General features: G+C 43.7%; 1 protein-coding gene across 1 annotated transcript in view; it reads right to left on the reverse strand.

Moving 5' to 3' along the window:
- Nucleotides 1-23,652, reverse strand: part of LOC146817306 (uncharacterized) — a 528,574-nt gene that overhangs the window by 143,232 nt on the left and 361,690 nt on the right. The window contains exon 5 of the mRNA XM_085609198.1: nucleotides 17,043-17,204. Coding sequence (XP_085465324.1) covers nucleotides 17,055-17,204 — 150 coding nt within the window. The 3' untranslated portion in view covers nucleotides 17,043-17,054. The remainder of the gene's footprint in view (nucleotides 1-17,042; nucleotides 17,205-23,652) is intronic.

A 23,652-nucleotide genomic window follows, 5' to 3' on the forward strand; every position in this document is an offset into this window, starting at 1 on the left:
GGATTGTCATACCTGAGAGCCTAAGCTAACAGGTCAATGAACTAGCCCATAAAGGACATTGTGGCATTGTAGCTGCCAAAAAAGCCATGAGAGACCGAATGTGATTGTCGCGCTTAAACAAGTGAGTTGAGAGGGAACTACAGAAGTGCCATCTTTGCAACTGCCCTTTCCCCCAAGGTGACGCAACATCCATTGACAATGTATGACCTTCTGACACAGGCTTGGGAAAGAGTTGCAGTTGATTTTTTGGGGCCCCTAGGAAATGAACAAAAACTCTAGACCCTATTGCAGATCCAATACCGGCAGCACAGCCATGTATTCAATGAGTCCAATCAATTAAATCTCATTTTCCTTATTCTTTGTGTACTCTTTGAATTAATCCATTACTTTTCTCTGCCATTTTCTTCACGTAATCTTCAATTCATTTTACTCATTGTTGATTCCATAAGAAGTAGATCACACACAGGAGGCAAGGTGGTTTCCAAATGTCACGTATTTTATTTAAATTGCCCAATGCATTTCGGGATGGATCCCTTCGTCAGGGGCATCGTGACACTTATGTTAAATCCATAGGAATGAGAGAGCTGCGTAGCCCCGGATCTGCAATAGGGTCTAGAGTTTTTGTTCATTTGCAGCGCATTTGGACGGAGCGCTTACCAGGCAGGCACGCCTACATTGTAAAAATAATTGTCAAGTTTCAGAATTATCTTTAAGGAAAGGTGTGCTGCTCGCTACTCATGTGTGTATTGCCCCTAGGAAATGGCCATCATCTCATGGTAATCATTGATGAATATTCAAGTTTTCAACAACCCATGACAATGTCATTGAGCAACTGGATACAACCTTTGCAGGGTGAGGTGTCCTTGCTATTCTTAAATCTGACAATGGTCTCCCATTCAACAGCAAATAATTCAAAGAGATATTGGTCAGAATGAATATCAAGCATCAAAAGAGTACACCTCCATGACCTGAAGCAAATGGTGTTGTGAAACAATTCATGGGTACCTTCAAAAGAATAATTCAGCAAGCATCAATGGATGGGATTAAATTAAAGCAAGACCTGTGTTAAGCCCCCCGTGTTTATCATTCAACTCCCCACTCCACTAGTGGTGAAAGTCCCGCCAACTTGCTATTATAACATAACACAACTGCTGACAATGGACAGTAGATGGCTCAGTGAGTACTGATAAGGTTCTTGTCACCGACACTACTCGAAAGTGCAAAATGAAGACGTACACTGATCAGCAGCAGAAGCAAAAGTGGAAAACAGAAATCCGTTTACCTTCAATCCTCTGAGGATTGTGATGTGCAAAGGACAAATAGTAAGGGTCCATCATCCTGGACAGTCCCTCACACCGGACTCATCCGACTTAAAGCACCTACCTCTGCAATTGTCAGCTCCAGTACTTACAAATGAGGCCACCTGACTGTCCAGATCAAGCATCAGAACCTGTACCATCGGTGCATGAACAGAGTGCATCTCAATCACTTCATGCCACTTGATCTGGCAAACTAGTATGAATGCCTCAACGACTTATTGAAGAAATATAATGTAACTGTTGTTTGTACTTTTTTTATAATAAGGGGGAGATGTAGTGTTGTGAGACTATGTGTGATAGGACCGTTGCTGTTCTGGGCCGACTCAACAGAGGAAGTACATAACTTGCTGGGAGGTGTTAAGGTGTAGTTATTAACAGTTATGACGTAATTGGAGAACCGTGTGTGATTGTATGCGGAGGAATACAAACCAGAGCTCCGGGTGGTGTATACATTTGCATGCTCCTGGGCATGGGAGGACACTACAGATCCTATTTATTAGCTGACATTGAGGACCATTGCATGGGGTTGTAGAAACATCTGTTATTTATGGCATAGAAACAAGAGCATGATATAAAGTGTGTTACAAACTACGTCATTGTTATTATTGATGCTGTTATATGGATGTTGTTAAAAAGGAAGAGATGTGAGACAGGAGAAGGCAATGGAAGCTGGATCAACACATGAATCCTTCTGAGGAGAATTAGAAAGTAGATACAAAATTCATCTTAGTTGAGCACCCCAAAACAGCATTTCCATTGGGAACAGACCACAAGAAATACCTTTGCAGCTGGGCCTCCAGGAGGGAAAGAATAGAGGTAGGGGGAAATTATATCGAAATGTATAGAAGGGAATTGTGATATTTATAAATATCAGGAGAAATTAGCTAGCATTTCTGAGGCAGCTGCTTGCACAAAGTACATAAGGAAATTGGTACAGGATGCTGGATTCAAAGTGGGAACACATACAATATGCATCCTTCTTGGGCGCTACATCATGCCATCATTGGATAACAATCTGCTTCGGTTTTGTTAAAGTTAAAGAATCCAGAAACAAGCAAATCTTCACTGTAGACAGTGTGCAGTTGATTAAAAACAGTAAGGAAGATTGCATAGTCAGAGGAGATGTATGTACTAGTATTGATAGCGCTCGGGTCCACTCAAACATTTATCTTCAGATGAATTATTGTTATAGCTGCATGAGAGGTAAAAGGAGAAAACTAACTTGTTAACATCTCAATACAGTGTATCCAATATGGTCTCATATTAACCCACTCGAAAACTTAATCTGAGTTTGGTAGGGTTTAATTATAAATTTAGAAACAAATCAATATAGACCAATCTCAACAAGATCATATACAAATACAGAAAGTCCAAAATAAGTCTAAATCTCCTGAACAGATTCACCCTATATAATACAAAGCAGACAACGAACTCTGTGACGATGATACAGATAATCAGGAAAAAGAATTGAGTGTTAAATTGCATTAGATGATTCTCCAAAGTAAGCATGAGCAAGCTATCTCTCCCTTTACTGCTCCGTATGGCTTGGTCATTCCAAATGCCGTCGCGTTTGGATTGGGATATTCCTAATGCCTAACTTGCTTCATGCTCGGCCAGTTGGAAACCTTCCTGAGTCGGTTGTAAAGACACATTCCTGATCCGATTTGGATGGACCAGATGCTGTTAGGAGGTATTCCTAACTGCATTAGAATCAGGCACTCAGTCTTGTCGGGTAAGGAAGTACAAATGTAAAGAGATAATTCAACTCAAGTTCTGAAAGTTTGAGAATTTCCACTATTATTCCAGAAAGTCCAGAAGTCACTCTTGTTGTTATTAGTAGCAGCCGCGGCAGCTGCAGGTAAGAGCGGTGGGGAGTAATCCTCCTCCAGCTGTACCAGTTCTTCTTCCTGGTAGGTTCCTTAGTTGAGCAGTAATCTAAAGTTCAGGGGTCTGGGTCCCACTTTTTATAGCACAAATTCCTTTGTTCTCTGGTGGCAGAGAAGCTCTTTGCCCAGTCAAAACCAGTTATGTCCTCTCTGGTGCAGCTGCCCAGCAGGAGGTGGAAACAGCATTGTCCAAGGCAGAACAGGCCCATTCAGGTGTGAAATAAATCTTCTCCCCCCTATTCTAAATGCAGCCCAGGTCTCCTCAGCCCAGCCCTGACTCATCCAGGAGAGGCAGGACACACATCAAGCACCCCCCCCCCCCAGAATGCACATCCCCAGCGCCTGTTATTCAAAAGCCAGACAGTCAATCCACAAACCAGCAGTGGCACACAGGATGGCTAAGCAAGAAAATACCCACTTTCTAAAAGTGGTATTTTCAAACACACAATATAAAAATCATCTTTTCTAAAAGATGCATTTTTATATTCTGAGTTCAGGCATATTAACCTCCATCTTTCTATCTTGTCCCAGTGGGAAGTTACATTTATAAGATGTTATAAATAAACTCCCATTCTATTCTATGGGACAGATAGCCTTTCAATAGTAAAAAACAAATTTAGCAGTATTTCACTCGGAACATGCACAGACATCAGGACATGTCCTACCTTTCATATACACTGCACCCTGCCCACAGGGGTACTTTGGGCCTACCTTAGGGGTGACTCACATGTAAGAGGTTTGGGCCTGGCAAGTGGGTGCACTTGACAGGTTGAAATGGCAGCATCAAACTGTGCACAGACACTGCAGTGGCAGGTCTGAGTTACATTTACAGGGTGCTCATTTGGGTGGCACAATCAGTGCTGCAGGCCAACTAGCAGCATTTGATTTATAGGCCCTGGGCACATACAGTGCACTGTAATAGGGACTTAGTAGTAAATCAAATAACCAATCATGGAAACACCAATCCATCATAACAATTTACAGGGAGAGGATATGCACTTTTGCCCTGATCAGCAGTGGTAAAGTGCCTAGAGTCATAAAATCAACAAAAACAGGGTCCAAAACAGGAGGCCAAAAAGCAAAACGTCAGGGGACAAACCCACTAGTTTAGTTTAGTTTTATTAAATTATCACAGTTAATTAAAACCATTGCAATAAAATGTCACCGTAGCATTTTTACCACATTAAAAGCAAAGCGAAGCAAACCATCATATTCGCACACATATTTCTAACAGGGCAATCTTGTAATTACTGTTGTGATCACATTACAGGCTTCAAAATCAAGGATAAAATGATTAGGTACAGAGACACTAGGGCAAAGTGCAAAAATAGTCTGTGATGAGTTTTTGGGAAGGAGGGACCGGTTGGGCAGAGGCAGAAGAGGGAGAGAGCAAGTTGTCCAAGAGTCTCACATATTTTCCGGACCTTGCAAGTGCTTGAATATCTGAGGAAGTAAAACAGAGAGCAGATGCCTCCCAACATGCCCCTTTTTAGATATAAGGGTTTTAGGAGAAGTCTTCTAGGAGAGTCAAGGGTGGGACAACAGCACAGAAGATGCAGCCATGATTCAGACCTGTAATTGCACAGTCTACAAGCCCCCTCCTCTCTAGTTGGAGCCCATCGGTTGAAGACAGTGGAGCGCAGACCTAGAAGATGCATGCGTTCAGACTATCAAGAAGGTAAGGTTGTGATACCCCAGGGAGGTATGAATCGATCAAGGGGAGCAGGATAGTTGATGTTTTTAAGACCCGAGTGTTTCTCTGGTAGGAAATTTGTCTAACCTGCTTGTTGATAACCCTTTTCCAGACTGTGTATGGAATAGAGTCTGCAGTTAGTGATGTTTCGTTAATATGTAGCGTTCTTATGGCTTTTACAATTTGACGGCTCCATGGATTCCCAGAGCTGGCAGGAGTTTCTTTTAACCAGGCGTTAAGAGTATTATCTGCGGCTTTTAGTGCCCTTACATAGTACTTCAGGGTGTCAGCCTCACAGGAGATCGATTGTCTTTGAAGGCCCAGCTCCAGTTGTAGTCTTGCCCTGTGATTGTAATTCGGGAGACAAAAGATTTAAATGGTGACCTGGGCATGGTCAAGACTGGCCGAGCATGCACCAGGAAAGGCCTGGTGCTCGTAACTTAAGGTAGGAAGAAGGGTAGTATTGATAACCTTCAGTATGGGTTCGGCAGAAGAGCTACTCAGGGACTGGTTAAGTCGAGTCTGGCTGTATGTTGATTCTCCAGCTTTCTTTTTCAAGGCAGCTAAGTGGACTGATGGTCTGGAAGACTCGCTAAACTAAAACTCCAGGTAGTTGTATTTTGATGTTGTTTTAATCTTTGCGGGCCCAATGTTCCACGTTAGACTTTTCTTTTTCTTACAACGGCCAAAAAATTAAGACCTTGGTCTTATCCTGGTTTATTTTAAGAGCATTAGCTGTGTTGAATTCGTGGATCATACACAAGGCTCTTTGGAGGCCAGACTTGGCCTGGTCAATTATAACAATATTGTCAGCGTATTGGAGAATGTGCAAGTTCGTTTTTGCGAGGACCAGTTTTGGTGGAAGGAGACTGCTTTTCTCCAGGAATCTCTCCAGGTCAGCGGTGTAGAGGTTGAACAAGAGGGGAGCAAGAACACATCCTTGCTTTAGGCCGCCTGAAGTTGGAATTTTTGCAGAGACTGTCGTGGGGCTAGTTCTGACTCGCACCCATGTGTTCTTATGCAAGGAGATAAGGGCTCTGAGCAGGCTCCGTGGGATCCCCCACTTATCTAATTTCCTCCATAAAGTGATACGAGACACTTTATCGAAGGCGGCGCTGTAGTCTATAAAGCAGCAAAAGAGGGGGACTTGATTTTTTTGCGCTGCTTGTTGACTCAGAATGGGTAGGGCGGTGATGTTGTCAATTGTGGAGGCAGAAGTTCGGAACCCAGTTTGAAAGAATGGTAAGATATTATTTTCCGCTGCCCATTTTTCCAGCGACTTGAGAAGACACCGGGCATATACCTTGGCCTCAAGATCTAATAGGGCAATGAGTCGGTAATTAGCTGGCAGGATTCCCTTTCTTAAGAATCCGGCATAGGATCGAGCCTTTCCATGAGTCTGGTATCTGAAAGGTAGTAAACACATAGTTGTATAAGGGAAGTAATAGCTTAGCCCATTCTTCCAGCGCACATTTGAATACAGCAGATGGAAGGCCATTGGGCCCTGGAGCACCATCGTTTTTCATGGATTTCAGGAGCGTAGTGTCGGCAGGATCTCTGATTTTGACCTCAGCGAGGTCCAGGATATCACAGCAGTTTTGTTGAGTTACATACTGAGACCAGACTTCTTCAGAAACCGTGTTCCCCCTGCTCTTATTGGAGGAGCGAAGTTTGTTTATATGGTTCCAAAAGTGAGTCCGTTTTTTTTCCTTTAATAGAACAAATATTTTTAACCAGTTGTTCTGTTCTTTTTGTTTCTTAGCTTCCCATGTTGATTTTTTGTAGGCTTTACGTAATAAAGCCATATTATTGGCAGTAAGCTCTGTACCTTTAGATATATGCAGGCGCACAGCCCTCCTTAGGGCTCTTCTTTGGATAACTAAAACCGGATTGGAAATCCGCCGCTGGGGAGGCCTGGGGAGTCTGTAATGAACTTCAGGGACTGTTAGCAGGTTTTGTAATTTAGTGATGGCAATGTCCCACCAATGATGATAGCCTGTGGGAGGGTAGTGAATGAAACTTGGAATTATTTCCATGAGCCAAGTGCCCACCTTGTGGCACCTAAAGAGTCCCATTTGATTCTTCTGACTAGAGTGTGGAGTTCGATCTGCGCTGAATGCCCCACTTCAGTTACTTCGGCAGCAACAGGAACTTGCAAGTCCATTGATACGGTCAAAGGATTATGATCGCTCTCTGTATGAATAGGGATCTCCATTTTAACTACTTTACTTGCCAGAGATGGTGCTAAAAAATATAATCAATGGTCGAGAGATTCTTAAATGTTGGAGATAGATGGACGCTGCGATCCTGTTCCAATGTGATTTGCTTCGCAGAATGTAAATTTTAATTGGTTAAAAAAGTGATCATGGCCTCTTGCTCTTTGGTTTTGGTGATGAGCGTTGAGTCCCAGATCTCTGATTTTAAAATTGCCTAATAACAAAACTTCAGCAGAAGCAAACTCAAGTAAAAGCTCTTCCAGATGCTTGATCAAAAGAGCTGTTGCCGGTGACTTTGATGTTTTAGCTGTGTTGTGGGAACAGTTGATTAAAAGCAAAGGGAAGGCCCTGGTTGGAGTTGAAAGACCGGTGATTAATGCAATTTGGCCAGCCAAGGGGTTCCGATAGAGGGGGGTAGCTGCAATCTTGCACCTGTGTTTAACAAAAATGGAGAGGCCCCCAGAAGGTCTACCATGAGATTTAGGCTGGGATGCTGGTTGAAAGAGTTTATAATAGCCGTGGAGAGCTGATGGAAACAAAGACCAGGTCTCTTGAAAGCAGATGATATCACTTTTGCTCAAATAGTCCACTGCTGATTTGGATGAAAGGGTTGACTTTAACCCAGCAGCGTTCCAAGAGGAGATGTTCAGTTTAGAATCTGACTGCTTAACGGAGCCGTTAGGAAGGATACTGCTGGGAGCAGAGGGCTGGAGGATCTCGATGGGAATATACGGCGGCTATAAATGTTATGGGAGACAGACAAACTTGGTTTACAGCTCACCAAATGTTGATTGTTGTTATATGAAATGTTAATGAGGTTATCTGCTTTTGATGTGTCTGGCAGCCAAACATGGGTTGCACCCCGTGACCCCTTCAGGACGCTAGTGTATGACCTCACTGGTTCATCCTGAAGAAGTATGTGGGGATATTTCTGTTGGGGGGGAACCCAGAGTTCTATACCCCAGTCTTCAAAGAAACTGGCTTCCCCAAGAATTGAATCCCTTAGGGATTCTCATGACCACGTTGTAACAGTTGCTTCCAAAGCCCCTTTGTCTGGTATTAAGGTAAATTAAACGGCTGTAAGATCAGAAGAAGTAATCCCAGTGAGCGCCGGGACATGCTTGAATAAGCGAATAAGGTTGTTTCTGTTAAGAGTGTCATGCGGGCCCTTATGAGCAAAGTGAGGAAAAAAACAAGTTCTGCATCTTTTTCAGGACCTTGGTATTTCTGACTCCAAACTGTATCAGGCGGAAGCAGAGGCGCCTTAAAGTGTAGAGGTGTAACTTCGTATAGACGATGATTCCCCTCCAATTGACTTTGCCCTCCAGAGGCCTGTATAAATTGAGACTGAGAAGGCATCGGCATTTATGGAGGGTAATCCCAAGGGGTTTTGGTCAGGTCACCTGTTGGGTATCGCAGAGAGGGGCCCATCAGTACGCCGTCTGTTGTGATTTGTGAAACAACTGTAGTATGGCTTACATTTCCCGAGCACTTATTTGGACCGCTCCGTGTATTTGGGACTTCTCTTGAAGGCTGAGCTGTGGTGTCTTGCCAGCCCAAACCTTGGCCTTGAAGGGCTATCCCCTTGATTTTGGTTGATGAACACCTGTGCTTCGTGATTGTAGAATATGATTCGGTGGCCCCGGGGGCTGGGGGGGGGGTCCCCTTAGGAGCTGCCTGAGTGAATGTCCGAGGGTTATCGATGGAGTCATTACTATCAATGAGAACCATTCTAGAATCTGGGGTTTTCGTTTCGAATTTTAAAGCATGATTAAAGATAGGAAAGCGAGAGAGCCCCCTCTCTTCAGAGACTGGCATAATGGTAACCCCTGTCCCATCAATCCCAGATCTCCGTTTTGCAAGACCTTATCTTTTGGTTTGTTTTTTACGTTTCTTTCTTTCCCTTCTAGACAATGATAGTTTCGTAGGGAGATTAGAGGGCAGGTGGGCGACATTTGAAGGAGCTAGGTCAGCGTGTCCAAGCTGCGTGATAGCTAATGGAGTGGTCATTGGACTGCGAGTGTTAAGGGTCGCCAAGCCAGCTTTGGGATCACTAGTGCTGGTCGCCGTTGACTGAAGAGGAGAGGAAATTGGCTTTTTAAGGTCTGGTTCCAAGGGGAGGAAAATAGTTCTTCTCGTGATAGTGGTGTATCTAAAGTTACTGGGCACAAGGACTCTTTAGAGGGAGATCCGGTTTGAGTCTTTTGGGTAAATTTAGGTTTGCCACTGCTGTGTAGTGCTGCACACTGTCCAAAAGCAAGCCCAGAACTTCTGGAAGGGATGAGAGTTTGTTAATTAATGGGGAACAGGAACAAGAGTTTGAGCAGTCAAGAGACCCTATAGACCTTTCAAGAGAACTTAACCTAGAACCCAAGCCGGTCAAAGTTGAGCCCAAAGTTTGAATTAAGTCGATCTGTAGTTCCGTTTTCTGTGATTGCCATAACAGGGCAGTTGCAATAGAGTCTTGTTTTACGTGAGGTGACGTCAATGAGATCGAAAATTGACTTGTGGGCCCGAGGGCGTAGGTGAGTCCTTGTCTTCTAGCACAGCGCTAAAAAAATTGTGATGAGAACTGAAGCCCGGTGTATGCGCTATGGAGGCCTCAATTCAGGCTTCTAGGGAGGCCAGAAACCGATCAGATAGGTTTTTAGGTGCAAATGGGCTTTCATACATTGGGCTCTTTCTTGGTGATAAGGAGTCAATGGGCTCAATTTGATGTGCACCCGGGCTGCAGCGCGAGGCAGGCTTGGGTGATACATGAGCTGCTGCCGGGTCACCACTGCCTTCTTGAAGGTTTAAAGGGGCGGACAAACTGCAGTCATGAACTTGTGCTTGTACTTATAATTTAGCTGCAGTAATTATTGTAGAGTCTGAAACTGTAAAGTCTCCAGAGCCGATGGACTGGGCACTTAGTGAGTCAATGGAAGTGTCCTGGATTGTTGTAAAATCCTCCTGAAGAGGCCTGTGCTGCTGGAGATTCTCAGGTGAGACCTGGGCCTCAGGGAAGCAAGAACGAGAATCCTCAGAAAATGATCCATTGATGAGGCCGGGGCAGTGGGAGGGAGGCTGGTCGTGGACCTGAGCTTCTGACTCGCACTGCAGCGTCGTGGAAGAGACAGGGCCGGTTTGAGGAGAGGCCTTACTGAAAAACTCACTGATCCGCACTTGTGACAGTTGGCCTCCTGATGAAGATAATTTATCTCGCAGTGACAGCAACTGTTGGGGAGCCCCCCCCCCAGGAGAGACCCGGGCAGTGTCAACTCGAAGGGTAGTACCCTTTCTCCGGGGGAGTTTCCTTGATGGCATTGTGACTTGTCCTTCCATCAGGCACCCGGGAGATACTGCTTGCTGTTTGTAATTTAGGGCTTGCCGCTCCACGGTGCAGTTTCCCTGTCAAGGATTGGAGACTCCTCAGCACTCTGTCCTCTGACTGCTGATGTCACTGTCAGTAGAGGAGACAGGCAAACTAGCTGTAAGCGGACTGTGGGTATGGCACAGTGGTAAAAAGCACAAGCAAGTGGAACCGCCTGGTTGGGCCCCTGCAATCCCAGTCGAGGGCACTCACTTACCAGCCACCCACTTATGGAGTTTGCAGGGCTTTCCTTTCCCCCTCTTTGCTGGTGGATGTGCTGAACTGGCCCCCGGTGCACTCTCTTGCGCTCTCTGGCCTCCTGGCCGCCAAATCGGCCTTACCGTGGACGCAGGCTGGTGCCGGTAGCTGTGCCATACACAGGAGTGACAGTTCAACGGTGTGGGGGAAAGCCTGCTGTGGTGGGGATTCAGAAGTCAACGGAGGGCAGCCTCTTCCACTGCTGCCTGGCACCCAACTGAGCGTCCTCGCTCGTGTGCTGAGGGCAGGTGGCGGCATGACAGAGTACTCACCCCCAACTCCACACAGCTCCGCTTCGCTCGCCGCCTGTCGCTCGCCTGACTCAGCTTCACTGGCGTTCTCGGCCGATACAAAGCACAGACTGGATTGTCTGTTGAAGAGCCAGGGTTCATTGCGGCTGGCCATGCAGGGGAAGTCTCTAATACATTCCCTTAGCTAGCTGGTTTTGCCTTCAGGTCAAAAAGAAATGGTCCAATTTGTTCTGCCTGGGCTTGACAGTGAGAGCAGCGGGAGCGGGAGAACGGCTCTAGTGTCCTGCTCCGCTCGCTCAACACGATGTGTGGAGAAGTGAGAGCGAGCAAGCCGGGGGAGCTGGGAGTGGGGGGCGGTGAGCAGGAGCAGAAGAATGAACTGCCGCCTCACCAACCTGACTTAACTCGGCTTAATTTCATCCCAGCTCAACCCCGGCTTCTCTAGTCCTTGGCTCTTGTCACCGGCACCAGACCCGATCACAGCTCCGCTCTGCTGTGATCGGGCTCTGTTCGGACTGCTTGGGCTGCAGAGTGCGAGACTGCGAGCAACTCCTTCTCCTTGCGGGTGAACGCGGTTCGGCGTTGCAGCATTTCACTCTCTCCTCGCTGTTCCTCTGTGTGTTGCAGGCGGCGAATCAGTCAGAAGAAGCACACAAAATCTGACAAAAGTATGACACACACCTGTGTTCATAGGTATAAACCCACTAGACACTATCACATCTCCTAGTCTGGTAGGCTTCCACCCAACGTGAAAAGATGCATACCACTACTAAAATGTACCTCAATCCATTGTATACTGGTATCTCAACGAAATCCAGCTGCATTTTGTAGGAAGGACCTTGAGATCTCCCTTTGGGACTCAGCGTGTAACAGCAGTTTGCATTCCAACATTTATTCACGGACAAATCAGACATCAGTAACACAATGCCTCAGACATTGCTCGAAACTTCACGTTGAACCAAGTCTCTCTAAACAACCTCACAATGTGATCGTTTCCTACATGCATAAACCCATGATAGTACCTCGTCATTGGTGACAACAAATTATTAGGCAGTACTGGTCTTGTATCTCCTTAAACCCGCATGTCATCATCTCGTTTTACACATCTTGCTGTTCCTTCTTAATAACTTCCTCTTGCAACCTCTTCACTTCCTCCCATGTGTCAGCAATTGTTTTTAAAAGGCTGAAATTGGTTTAATCTGTTTCCTCATTTGTGTATTCACCATTGAAAGTGCAAACGTTTAGTGCACAGAAACGTGCAACTTCGTCGGCATAGCGATTCTCAATTTTAACAAAATCGTTTACTTTACAAAGGGTAGAACACTTAATGACAGCAACTTGTGTTGGCACCTGCAGGGCCGCTAACAGTTTTCTCATGTTTTCTCCGTTGCAGATCAGAGACCCTGATGAGGTCATAAATCCCCTCTGAGAATATACCTGGGCTAAGTTGTGAACCACACCAATCCTATAATGACTTTTGGTGAATATGGTCACTTTTAGCAAGTCTGAAACGCAGCATCCTCTGGTAAGAGAAATCAATTCTGCCACCTGTATAGAGAATACTCCTTGAAACCAGGCAGCTTCTACCCATCCCTTAATAGTAAAGACAGCATAAGCAGTCCTCGGGTTTCCTTGTTTGACCCAGAGACAAGAGCCATCCACAAACAGGGTGTAATCAGATTCAGGCAATGGCTCATCAGAAATGTCAGGAGGGGGCTTGGTGCATAGTTCAGTGACATTGAGACAGTCATGCTCTACTTCAATCTCATCCGCATCACAATCAGGTAAAGGAAGCAACATATCAGGGTTCAGGACTGAACATCTTTTCAGGGTAACGTTCTCAGTTGCTAAAATAGTCCGCTCATACCTTGTGACCCTACTAGTGGTTAGATGCTGAGTATGAATTTGAGTCAACAATATCTCAACTGAATGGGGTACGTAGACAGTCAAAGGATGACCCATTACGATGCTCTCACATCTCGCTATGCTGACACCTGTTGCAACAGCGGATTTGAGACATCGAGGCAACCCTAATGCTACTGGATCCATAGTAGCTGAAAATAGGCAACTGGTCTACAGGCACTTCCATGGATCTGTGTCAAACTGGCTCTCAGTGCAACCTTCTCGTTCACTGCAAAAGAGCAAAAACACGTTTTTGTAATCTGGCATTCCTAATACAGGAACACCAGAAGGCTTTCACTCAGCTGTAGGAATGCGTATAAGCAATCATTGTCCCAGGACACTGGATCGGCACATCTTTGTGTGTCAACCTCTGTAGAGGCTTGGCCATTAGGGAAACGTTGGGTATCCACTAGTGACAGTAGACTACCATACCCCAAAACATCCTGACTTCTTTTTGTGAGCAAGGCAGGTACATTTGCATGATCACTGAGATTCTTTCTTATGATACCTTTCTTGCACCTTTCACAATGTGAAGTCCTAAGTAGAGGACTTCTGTCATACAGTTCTGCAAGTTCCTAGGGGACACCTTATGTCCATTCTCAGCAAAATGGTTCAGTAGGTCAATTATATCAGTTTTACAGGCATCCTGACTGTTTGATGCAACCAAATGGTCATCAATATACTGGACTGTGACAGAATTACAGGGCATGACCAGAGACTTCAGATTTTTCTTCAAGATCTGTTTGAAACAGGGAGAATTCTCCTTATACCCTTGTGGGACATGGCACCATATTAAAACATGATTCCACCGCTAGAAAGTGAACAAGAATTGGCTTTACTCATGGAGGGGAACGGAAAGCAGGCCTGGCAAAAATCAATGACAGGATTCACTGAAATGGAAACTATAACAATATCACAGATGGATTCGATACCACCGCACAACCAGGAACCAATATGATATGCATTTTTAGGAGATCATTCAATGAGTGGTACTTACTGCTTGGCTTCTGCAAGCCCATAATGGGTGAGTTACAAGGACTCCCCAGGATTGACTTTAAAATGCCTTGCTCAATCATAGTCTCAACCACAGGTGTATTTCCAGCAACTGTCTCGGCCGCAAGTTATACTGTGGAGTTCTCGGGTATTTAGCATTGGGCTTAACTTGGATACAACCAGCACAACCCCTCGGATGAGTCTAATGTCCTTTCCAGAAAAATCCCAAACTAGGTCTCTCACTGTATCTCTGAGATCTAGTGGTAATTCTTCCACTGTCAACATGATGAACAGTCAGATGCACAGGTTCTGGCTTGCCAATTCAAAGGCAATGTCCTCATCATTTGTCTAAAGCTCAATACCCTCCGATGTAAAATAGATGGTGCAATTTAACTTGCATAGCAAATCACATCCTAACAGGCACACAGAACTAGAATCGCACATCACAAATTGATGACTATCTTCAAATGTCCCTATCTTCAGAGGCACTTCTTCAGTAAGGGGGTTTGACAATCTTTTATTTCCAACTCCTACATCCTTCCTTGATATTTCTCTCTTTGTTTAACATGCGCTGCATGTTCCCATGCAGTAAGCGTGTCAAACTGTGTAAGTCTAGGTAATGGCTTAATTGCAAACAGTATCCCTCTCAAATGATCAATTATTCTCAAATTGAAAGTACTGTAGCATGGAAACATTAATGCACCTTCTTTCTCTGTGACCTTGAGGCAATTCTTAAGCCAAATAATAGTATGGAGCCCTACGTTCATTGCCATCTAATGAGCTGGTGTATTCTCCGGTGGCGCTTCCTGGCCAATTCTAGTAGGCACACCAACATCTCCTCGTATCATATCTATTATTGCTTTAAAACATCTCATTTTTCAATCTTTTATTTAAAAAATGTCAATTCAATTCAAATTAAACAAGTTTCAAGTTTTGCGGCAATACAATCACCAATAACAACACTGCATCTAAGGGACAATTTCAACCAATCGCAGTGTAGTGTTACACCAACCGACCTATCCCAGCATGGCACACTCAGACATCACTCTCACTCCTTGCAGCAGATCACGTTCCTTCACAATCTTTCCCCCAATCTCTCTCTTGTTCACTTCTGTTTATACTAAAACAATAACTAACAATTGTCTGTTCTACTAAGAGAACCGATAGAATCAATCCTCCAAAGAACACACAAATGAAACCTCGACCAGCGGGGAATCACCTAAATCAGTGTAGTTTTCCTTCTGCGCAAAAGGTTAACCACATTAATTACAACTCTATCTTGCAAACAAAAGTTCCCTATCTCAACAGGGCTGTTGACGATGTCTCACGACAAACCCAAAAGAAACTTAGCAGACAATTACAACAAAGTGTTTTCTGCACCTTTATTATATCCTGGGATCTTAGGTCACATCGACTCAATAACAACCTTTGACAACTTAACACCACATTCACATGACTCTCACAACATCTCCACAATACATCACATATTCAATATTGTACTGTAAGCTAAGCATAATCCTCATACACACATTCCTACTAATACTCACTCCTCCGCCATCGCTGTTTCAAAGCACGCCACCGGAACTCCGTCTATTCTCCACATCTTGATCCTGAATTCTGGACAAGGGCCACTGGGGTTGGGGTCTAGACTAGTCTAGGTTAGGTTCTAACTCCCTTTAGTTCAAGAGCTAACCATTCAATGGCACAGTGAAAAGTTTCAGTATTCCGTCCATCATCTTGTTGCGTTTGCTATGTTCTCCTTAAGCGGCCAAGGGTATGTCCAGACATGGGTGCCCTGCTTGCTGTGGCACTGGATTCAAGCTAGCCTGGCTGATGAGGGGTGAAACCCCAAAACCGGTCCCAGGATTCTTGTTTCTAGTCCAAGGAGGACCTGGCCTGGCAGTTCGGGCTGGATTGTTTCCATGAGGAACAGGGTCAAGACTGATTTGCATATGGCTGGGTCCAAACTGGGGTGGCTCAGTGAGCAAAGGAATGATGGATTTAACCCAGATCTGTGACTGGGTGTGAGTGGTTGAAACGTTTCAGCACTCTGTCTATCATCCTACTGTGTTGTTTATAAGATCAGAAAGGTGCCAGCTGTGGGAGTCTTCGGTAGAAGGCACTCTAACCATGGGTCAGGTAGCATGATGCCACTCAAGCAGAAGCATAGATCTGCTCCCTGTGAAATCCTAAAATGACTCCCCTGTCCCTCACTATGTTCAGCATAAAATATCGATTGAATTCAGGGTAGATAATCCCACATGATCCTTGCTAGTGAATTTCTATAGCTCCGGGACAACTGGACACTCGTACCACATTTCCCACATCGACAAGTTGCAACTTAATTCGTCCTTGGTCATTTCTCCTCTACTCCATGAGATCTAACCTCCTTGCTCGTTACTGGGCTTCTCCTTACCAACTTCATCTTCTCATACCTTGCTATCTAATGAAAACAAAACTCTCCTATGCTAACTAATGAGGCTTTGTCCATACATGCAGTGGAAACAGAATACAAGCGAATGCATTTTGCATTGAAGGTTAAATACGAATTACATGTTTAATTTGAAACATGAGCAGGAATGGAACTGTTTTCGCGAGGCCCACTGTAGTCAACTTTAACAGTGCACAGGGTTACAGACAATGTGCACATTTCTACACACACATAAATGCAGCTTCTTAATACATGTATAAATTGTAAGGAATTACAAGGATGCCACTCTAAATGCACCTGAATGAAAATAATTCTTGTTACACCTATAAATGTTTAAACATTAGTTTACACATACACATTCTAATTTTTTAACCTCAAAATGGGACACATTTTATGTTAACTTCTCCTGGCACATTAATATATGAATGTTACTTACACCTTTTTTAATCATGTTCTATACACAAATTATTCAGGTGGAGTACTTTATATGTGCAACACTCTACTCTCCTAAGTAGCATTAATCACACGAAACATATTAGAGTGCTGGCTACTCTTGATTATGATATTTCAGATGGGATCAAGATTACACTTCTCCAGTATTATATACAAGATAAACTTTTCAGAACTTGATATACTCTGCATAAATTAGAGTGGTATGCCTCACTGTAGTTGAGCTGACCTACCTTTTCACTAGCTTCTTAAAAGTCAAGCTTGTGCTGCAAGGTTTTTCTGGGCTCTTACCTGACTGGGTCTTTAGATGTTGAGCAGCATAAAACAGGATACCATTTGAAGTATGAGGGAGGAATTGTATTTGGATGTGAGTCTTGCGCCGAATGTCGAATGATTCGAAAGCCATCCACGACGACTCATTACTTCTGAAAGATGGGTCGCTAATGGTGATGGCTGAAAGACACAAAATATCTTTGCGCTAGATCTTTACTTTTTGCCATCTATCCAACAGAAGAAAAAAATATCTTTTGATATTGGTATAGTACAAAAGAGCAGATGCACCTACAAGGGCCGTGCAAAGTTGATTAATGCATCATAAAATCTGCCACATATTAATCTGATCAATAATGTTCACAGGTTCAGAACCACTTTCAGATACCACCAGGTAACTGCATCATGTGTGTGACTTCCCCATAGCCATGTATACTAAAAGCTGGTCAGCGCTTAGAAACTCTGCAACTGTCACATGGTGCATCCAAGACTGCAAGGGCCACCTAAGCTTATTTATCTTCTAGACTTAATGTGCCCATAACTGCACATTATGAGTACATGAGTCACCAAGCAGTCCCTTGGACATAGAGTGGCATGAGGTCGCAGGCAGATTCCAGCGATAAGGTTACACAACTCTAAGGTGACTTGCAATATTTTTTTTTAACCCGTAGGAGATATCCTCCTTTAATGCTGTCAGCTAGGGGAAGGAGTTTGCATGGGCCTGAGCATTTCTGGAACTGGCAAACTCCTGGATGAGGTAGTCTGGTGCTCACTTCGGGGCCTCCTCATTAATATGTATGTGATATCACTAGTGATGTCCTGCACATATTGGATAGACCTGAGAGGGGTTACCTAGCTCCTCCTAGGTCCATACAAGGATCAATCTGGTGAATGAGTAAACGGGAAGCGCAAAGCCAGCTATTACTACCAGCAGCCCCTCCCTGTCCAGGCTCATCAGCTCAAACCACTTTTATTTTGTTGGTGAGCAGGAGGATCAATGCTAATTTGGACCTTTTCTTTTTCTAAGAAAAATCCAAACTCTCCATGAATGTCTTGGGTTGCTGAGTTTTTGAACAATAGGCATCTGAAGGCAGATTTCCTAATTTTTCATGCAACACTGCATTGCGTAAGAGGGAGAGAGCAGACCAGCCCCATTTCTAGTAATATATGTTGCTGTTTTACTCTCTTCCTGCTCTAGTACACTTTAGGCTGCCATAACCCAACGCACACATCCTTGTATAATAGTGCAAGGGTGTGTGCAGTCTATCAGCCATAGCTTTTGTAGCTAGTGTGCGTTAATGTAGCCAACTTTCCAATGCAAATCATGATTCACATTGGAAAGTAAACCCTACTACAACACTTTGGTATGGGTTAGTATCACAGCTGTGAATCAAACACAGCACAAATTGTTACTAAATCTGAGCCCTGGAATCCTCGGTGGTGTGGCTTGCACAGATGCCACCACTTTTAAGTACTCAGAATGCAGTAACCAGGTCAAACATTGGTTAACAGAATGTCCTGACGTTTCTGAGATGAAAGGTTCTGGAATTTGCGGGGAACAGCGAAACTCTCACCACCCAGAATTCCCATACTTCTATCAGTAAAAATAGTACTACACACGGTTGGGTGGGCTTATCGTAACTGGCAGGAAGAGGTAAAATCTAGGACTGTGAATTAAGTATGGTGCAATGTGGTCTTCACACGTTCAAAGTTTTGGCTTATTCCTGTTCGTGCAATTGATCCACACACACAAGTGGGATACAATTTTTTATCAGGAGAAGAGTGAGTATATTGGATTTTAGCACTTTTGAAATTTGCCTTAAGTTCTTGAGTTTTCTGACACAGAACATTGAAGAAATTGTGACTTTGTTTTTACCCATGCTTTGATACTTGAAATGTATTCTTAAGTGGTAGAATCTTGTAATGAAATGGGTGGGCAACACTTTGGATGGTTTCTATCCCCCTTTTTTAAATATAGGAACTATTACAGCCTACTTTCAAGATTCTAAAATAGGACCCACGATTGCGGCATGCAAAACATTTGTTGCTAATGTCGCTCACAATGTGACATTATTCCTAAATAGTCAATTGGGACATCATCAGGACCTGGTGCCTTTCCTTGGCAATCTTATCAATAGCCCTAATAACCTCCTCAATATCGACTGATTGGCTTAAAGCAAAAGTAGCAACAGTATTCATAATGGAATACCCATCCTCATCTACTACATTATAATTCATATCAGTGACAAAGGAGGATCTGGAGTGATTTGGCGGTTCAGTATGTATTGCAATAGCTGAGGAGTAAGTATTAATAGTGCTGTATATCTCAGCATTATGTTGAGCTTGTAGTAAGGTGGAGAAGAAATGAGTGAATCACATTATGGTGATATTATGGTTTAAAGTTGTTGATGTGTGTATACGTGCTTGATGCTGAGAAGTCGAAGTTGTTATCAGACCCGATGTGTTTTAAGATCCTGGGAGTGGTAAAGCTATTGTTGTTAAGCTTGTCTGCTAAGTATTGTGGTGTCAGTTTGTGAGGTTCTAACAACCATACAATTGAGACATGGATTATAACAAATTGTTGTGAGTGTAATAATATTGATTAATGTAAGTAGATCCTTATTGCAAACACAATACGATGATGGATGGAGTGCTGAAACTTTTCAGACACTCACCCCCAGTCACTATTAGATCTGGGTTGAATCCATCATCCTTCTTCTGATCACTTTGCTACCCCAGTTCAGACCCAGTCATTTACACTTTGCCACTGGATTCAAGCTAGTCTGGCTGATGAAGAGTGCTACCCCAAAACTGTTCCCAGGATGCTTGTTTCTAGTCCAGGAAAGACCTGGCTTGGAAGTTCAGGCAGGACTGTTCTCATGAGGAACAGGGCCAAGACTGATTTGCACATGGCTGGCTCTGAATTGGGCTGCGAAGTGAGCAAAAGAACGATGATGGATTATGTCCAGATCTGATAGTGACTGAGGGTGGGTGTGTGAAAAGTTTTAGCACTCCGTCCATCATCTTATTGTGTTTGCTTGCTCGCCATAAGTTGGATGGGTATGCCCAGATGTAGGCCCCTTGCTCACTTTGCCACTGGATTCAAGCTAGCCTGTCTGATGAGGGGTGTTACCCAGAAACGGGTCACTGGATGCTTGTTTCTGGTTCTGGGAAAGACTTGGCTTGGCAGTTCGAGCTAGACTGTTCCATGAGGAACAGGGTCAAGACTGATTTGCATATGGCTGGGTCTGAACTGGGGTAGTGAAGCGAGCAAAAAAATGATGATGGATTCAACCTAGATCTAATAGTGACTGGAGGTGTGTGTCTGAACATTTTCAACACTCAGTCCATCTTTTTGTGTGTGTTTGCTAGTAGATCCTTACTGCGCAGAGGTGAAACTACATTAGTCAGGGTGATTTCCTGTTTGTTGAGATATCATCGGTGTGTGTGGAGGTTAGGAAGCCTTTCTGTTTATTCTTGTATGAGTGATTATTTTGAATTTCTTTAGTGGAGCAGACAAAAGGTATTTGTTAAATTGTGCTTGATGTGAGAGTTTAACATACAAAAAATTGTACAGGAGGGTGAACCGCTGGGAAGAGTGAGGAGTGTGGTATGCAGTGCCGTAAAGGGATAGGCTAGTCGTGTAAATGCAGTGTAAATGCAGTGCTGGGATTGATTGTGACGTCATTGGGTGCCATGCTAGAATAGATCCATTGAGAGAGAGGTTGCGTTGTGATTAAGTGCAAGTGCTGACCATACCTTAAACTGTGATCTATACTAAGTTTGGGGAAGTGCTTGAACCTTTTTCTCTTTCCCATTTGCTTTGTATTCTCTTTGTTTGATTATTGGGGCCACAAAATTTTTCAAGAGACTTCGGGAACTGATGAGAGGAGATGTTCAGATTCCTGTTTGTGAGGGCAAGGAAGATCAACTGAAAGATGGTATCCATACAGGTTTGTGGCTTCGTCAATGATACGGTATCACTGAGGCAGAGATTGCATTGAGATTTCCATGGTATGACATATTGAATGTACGATTATTGAGAACCTAAGAAGAGTACTGTACAGGAAGAAACCTTTCCCTAGATCATCACAGTATAAAGCATTTAATGCTCGAGAGCATGCTGCACATGATAAGGAGAAGAATAAAGCTAGGAAAGCAGTACATAGTTCTGCTGATGCCAAGTGGGATGCAGAGCAACAGAAGTGGCGAATGAAGGTAGTTGAACAAGTCAGGTTGTACCATGCATTGACAAACGAAGATCCCTAGACAAAGTAAAAGATATGGGGAGAAGACAGATGATGTTGACAATTCAGGTGATGAAAGTGATTCTAGTGATGGGTTTTTGGATGTATTATTGTCTGCTCGCCCACTGCCTTATAACGTTGTCTCACCTGAGGCTTCGAGTGTGCTGTCGCAAGTTCCATCAACCTATTCTATTCTATCTATTTTGAACCTTCTGATATGTTTTCCTGTTCTGATCTGCATCAGCTCTGAGATGCCCCGGGTGATTTTGTGCACTATAGCAAATAGTTTTAACATAACATAACAACCTTTCCAGTTGCCAAAGCCCCAGGCTCAATCACAGTCCCTGTTACAATTGGACCTACCATTCCTGTGTACACCCTAAGTCATCTGGAGAGACAACACAATCTTTGTCTGTTATTAATATGACAACCTCTCAGAATAATACCCATACGACCATTATGTTAGGGCCTATGGAAAGGATACCTTTAATCCCAACTGTTAAAGGCCCACCAAAAACATTAGGTGTAGTTGGAGCGACTCTTACAGAGGAGCCCGCCCCAATACCTTGAAATTCCTCCATGTCTATTTGGAGTTCACTGCAATGTATCCCAAATGATAACCCCAGAGGGAGAATAGTGGTTAATACCCCCATGTCACAAATTGAGGCTAGTCACAAGAGATAGATGATTTGGTTCAATTCTTTAACTAGTCCCCTTGAAGTTTGAAATCATAAAGCCCAGGGAGGAAGATTAAAGTGCAGAGAAAGATGGACCTTTGGATGTGATTAGGTTAAGGTAACAATTGGATGAATTGATTTCATGCAATTACATTTTTCACATATAGATGACTATGGAGAGAATGAGCTTGTTATTTGTGTAAAGATATTACACGTCGTGCTGAACTTGCTCACAACAGACTTTCAGACTTAGCTCATCTATATGACATGGATCTAAACAAGAATAAGTCTTTACAAAGGAGCTTTCGGGCCCACTTTGATAATGAGGCCATAATGAGTGTTAGTGATGAAACTGCAAATAAAAGAAATTATTGGTTATATACGGAAGTGGAGTGATTTAGAAAGTGGGAAGGCAGGTGGTTCAAGAAGAACAATGAAAAAAAATTGAGGCCAAGATCCACCCCAGAACAAAGAGGAGAACCACCTATGGTTCCACTGGATGGGGAAGGAGCACATAATTCCCCAATGAGGGATGTGCCAGGAGGAGGTTATGTACATGTGCCCTGGAGTAGGAGTGAGCCTGCATCATTTACAAATGATTTCCTAAAGTTAGGAGACAATCCTCTTCAGTGTTATACTCAAGTTGAAAGGTGTGTTAAAATCTCATGGGTGTGAGTTTGTTCGTATACCTTTTTCGACATTGCGGTGTTATATTACTTATGGGCTGAATGTAAAGTATTTATCCAGTGGCCAGATAAGGAGCCTCCTAAGAATTAGATAACATATGTGCCTTTGCCTGAGGTAATGAAAAAGTATCAGCAGTTGATTATGTTTCTGAAAGGAAAGGTGGGCGCAAAAGATATTGTTTGGGTAAAGGTCGATAGGACCACAGAGGAACCCAAGTAGACTGTACATGCTTATTATGAGTGATTGCTGCAAGTATTTAAACAGCATAACCGAATGGAGATTCCCAGAGGGTAAGGATATGGGAGATTTTGTGCCCAGGTTTGTGATGGGTTTACGGCCTGAAATTGGCATGATGGTTTAACAGCATTTGATTGGTTGGCAGAATAGATCCATTGATGAGGTATTGAGGTATGCTCGATTTTGCAGTGATGAGCTGCAGATGAAACAGAAGCGATTGAAAGAGAAGTTTATGTTTGCTCAGGTGAAGATGGCACAGAAAGGTGGTCCCTATGTAGTATAGGTGGGTGGGATGCATGGAGCTGCATACCCAAAGGGGGACAGATGATGCAGGACGGAATTAGTGTTCCATAGAGTAGAGGCTGTGGTGTTCTGATTGATCCGAGCAATGGAATTGATGCTGCAATGTTGAAGAAATCAAATCTGAATCATTATTGTAACAAGTTGAGTCATTAGAAGCGTGAGTGCCATTCAAATCTCAGCAGGGAAGTAATGAGATCAAGATGCAGAATGTAGGTTTCGCACAATCGCAGAATGCAAACTTTGTACAACTGCCAAATTTACGGCTACAGAAAATGAAAAATTCTCAAATGCCTCAAGTTCCAACAATGCAAGTTCGCCTGGCCCCAATACTCCAACAGAAAATAGGAAATCCTAGGTTCAATGTGAGCAGGCCACAATATAAAACAGCTCTCTTTCCAGAATCAGAAGCCGTTCCAACAGTTTTGTATTTTTGAGTTGATGAAAGGTTTCTGCTCTGATCACAATGACGGTGCCTGAGGG

Source organism: Triturus cristatus, chromosome 6 (assembly GCF_964204655.1).
Source record: "Triturus cristatus chromosome 6, aTriCri1.1, whole genome shotgun sequence".
NCBI lineage: Eukaryota > Metazoa > Chordata > Amphibia > Caudata > Salamandridae > Triturus > Triturus cristatus.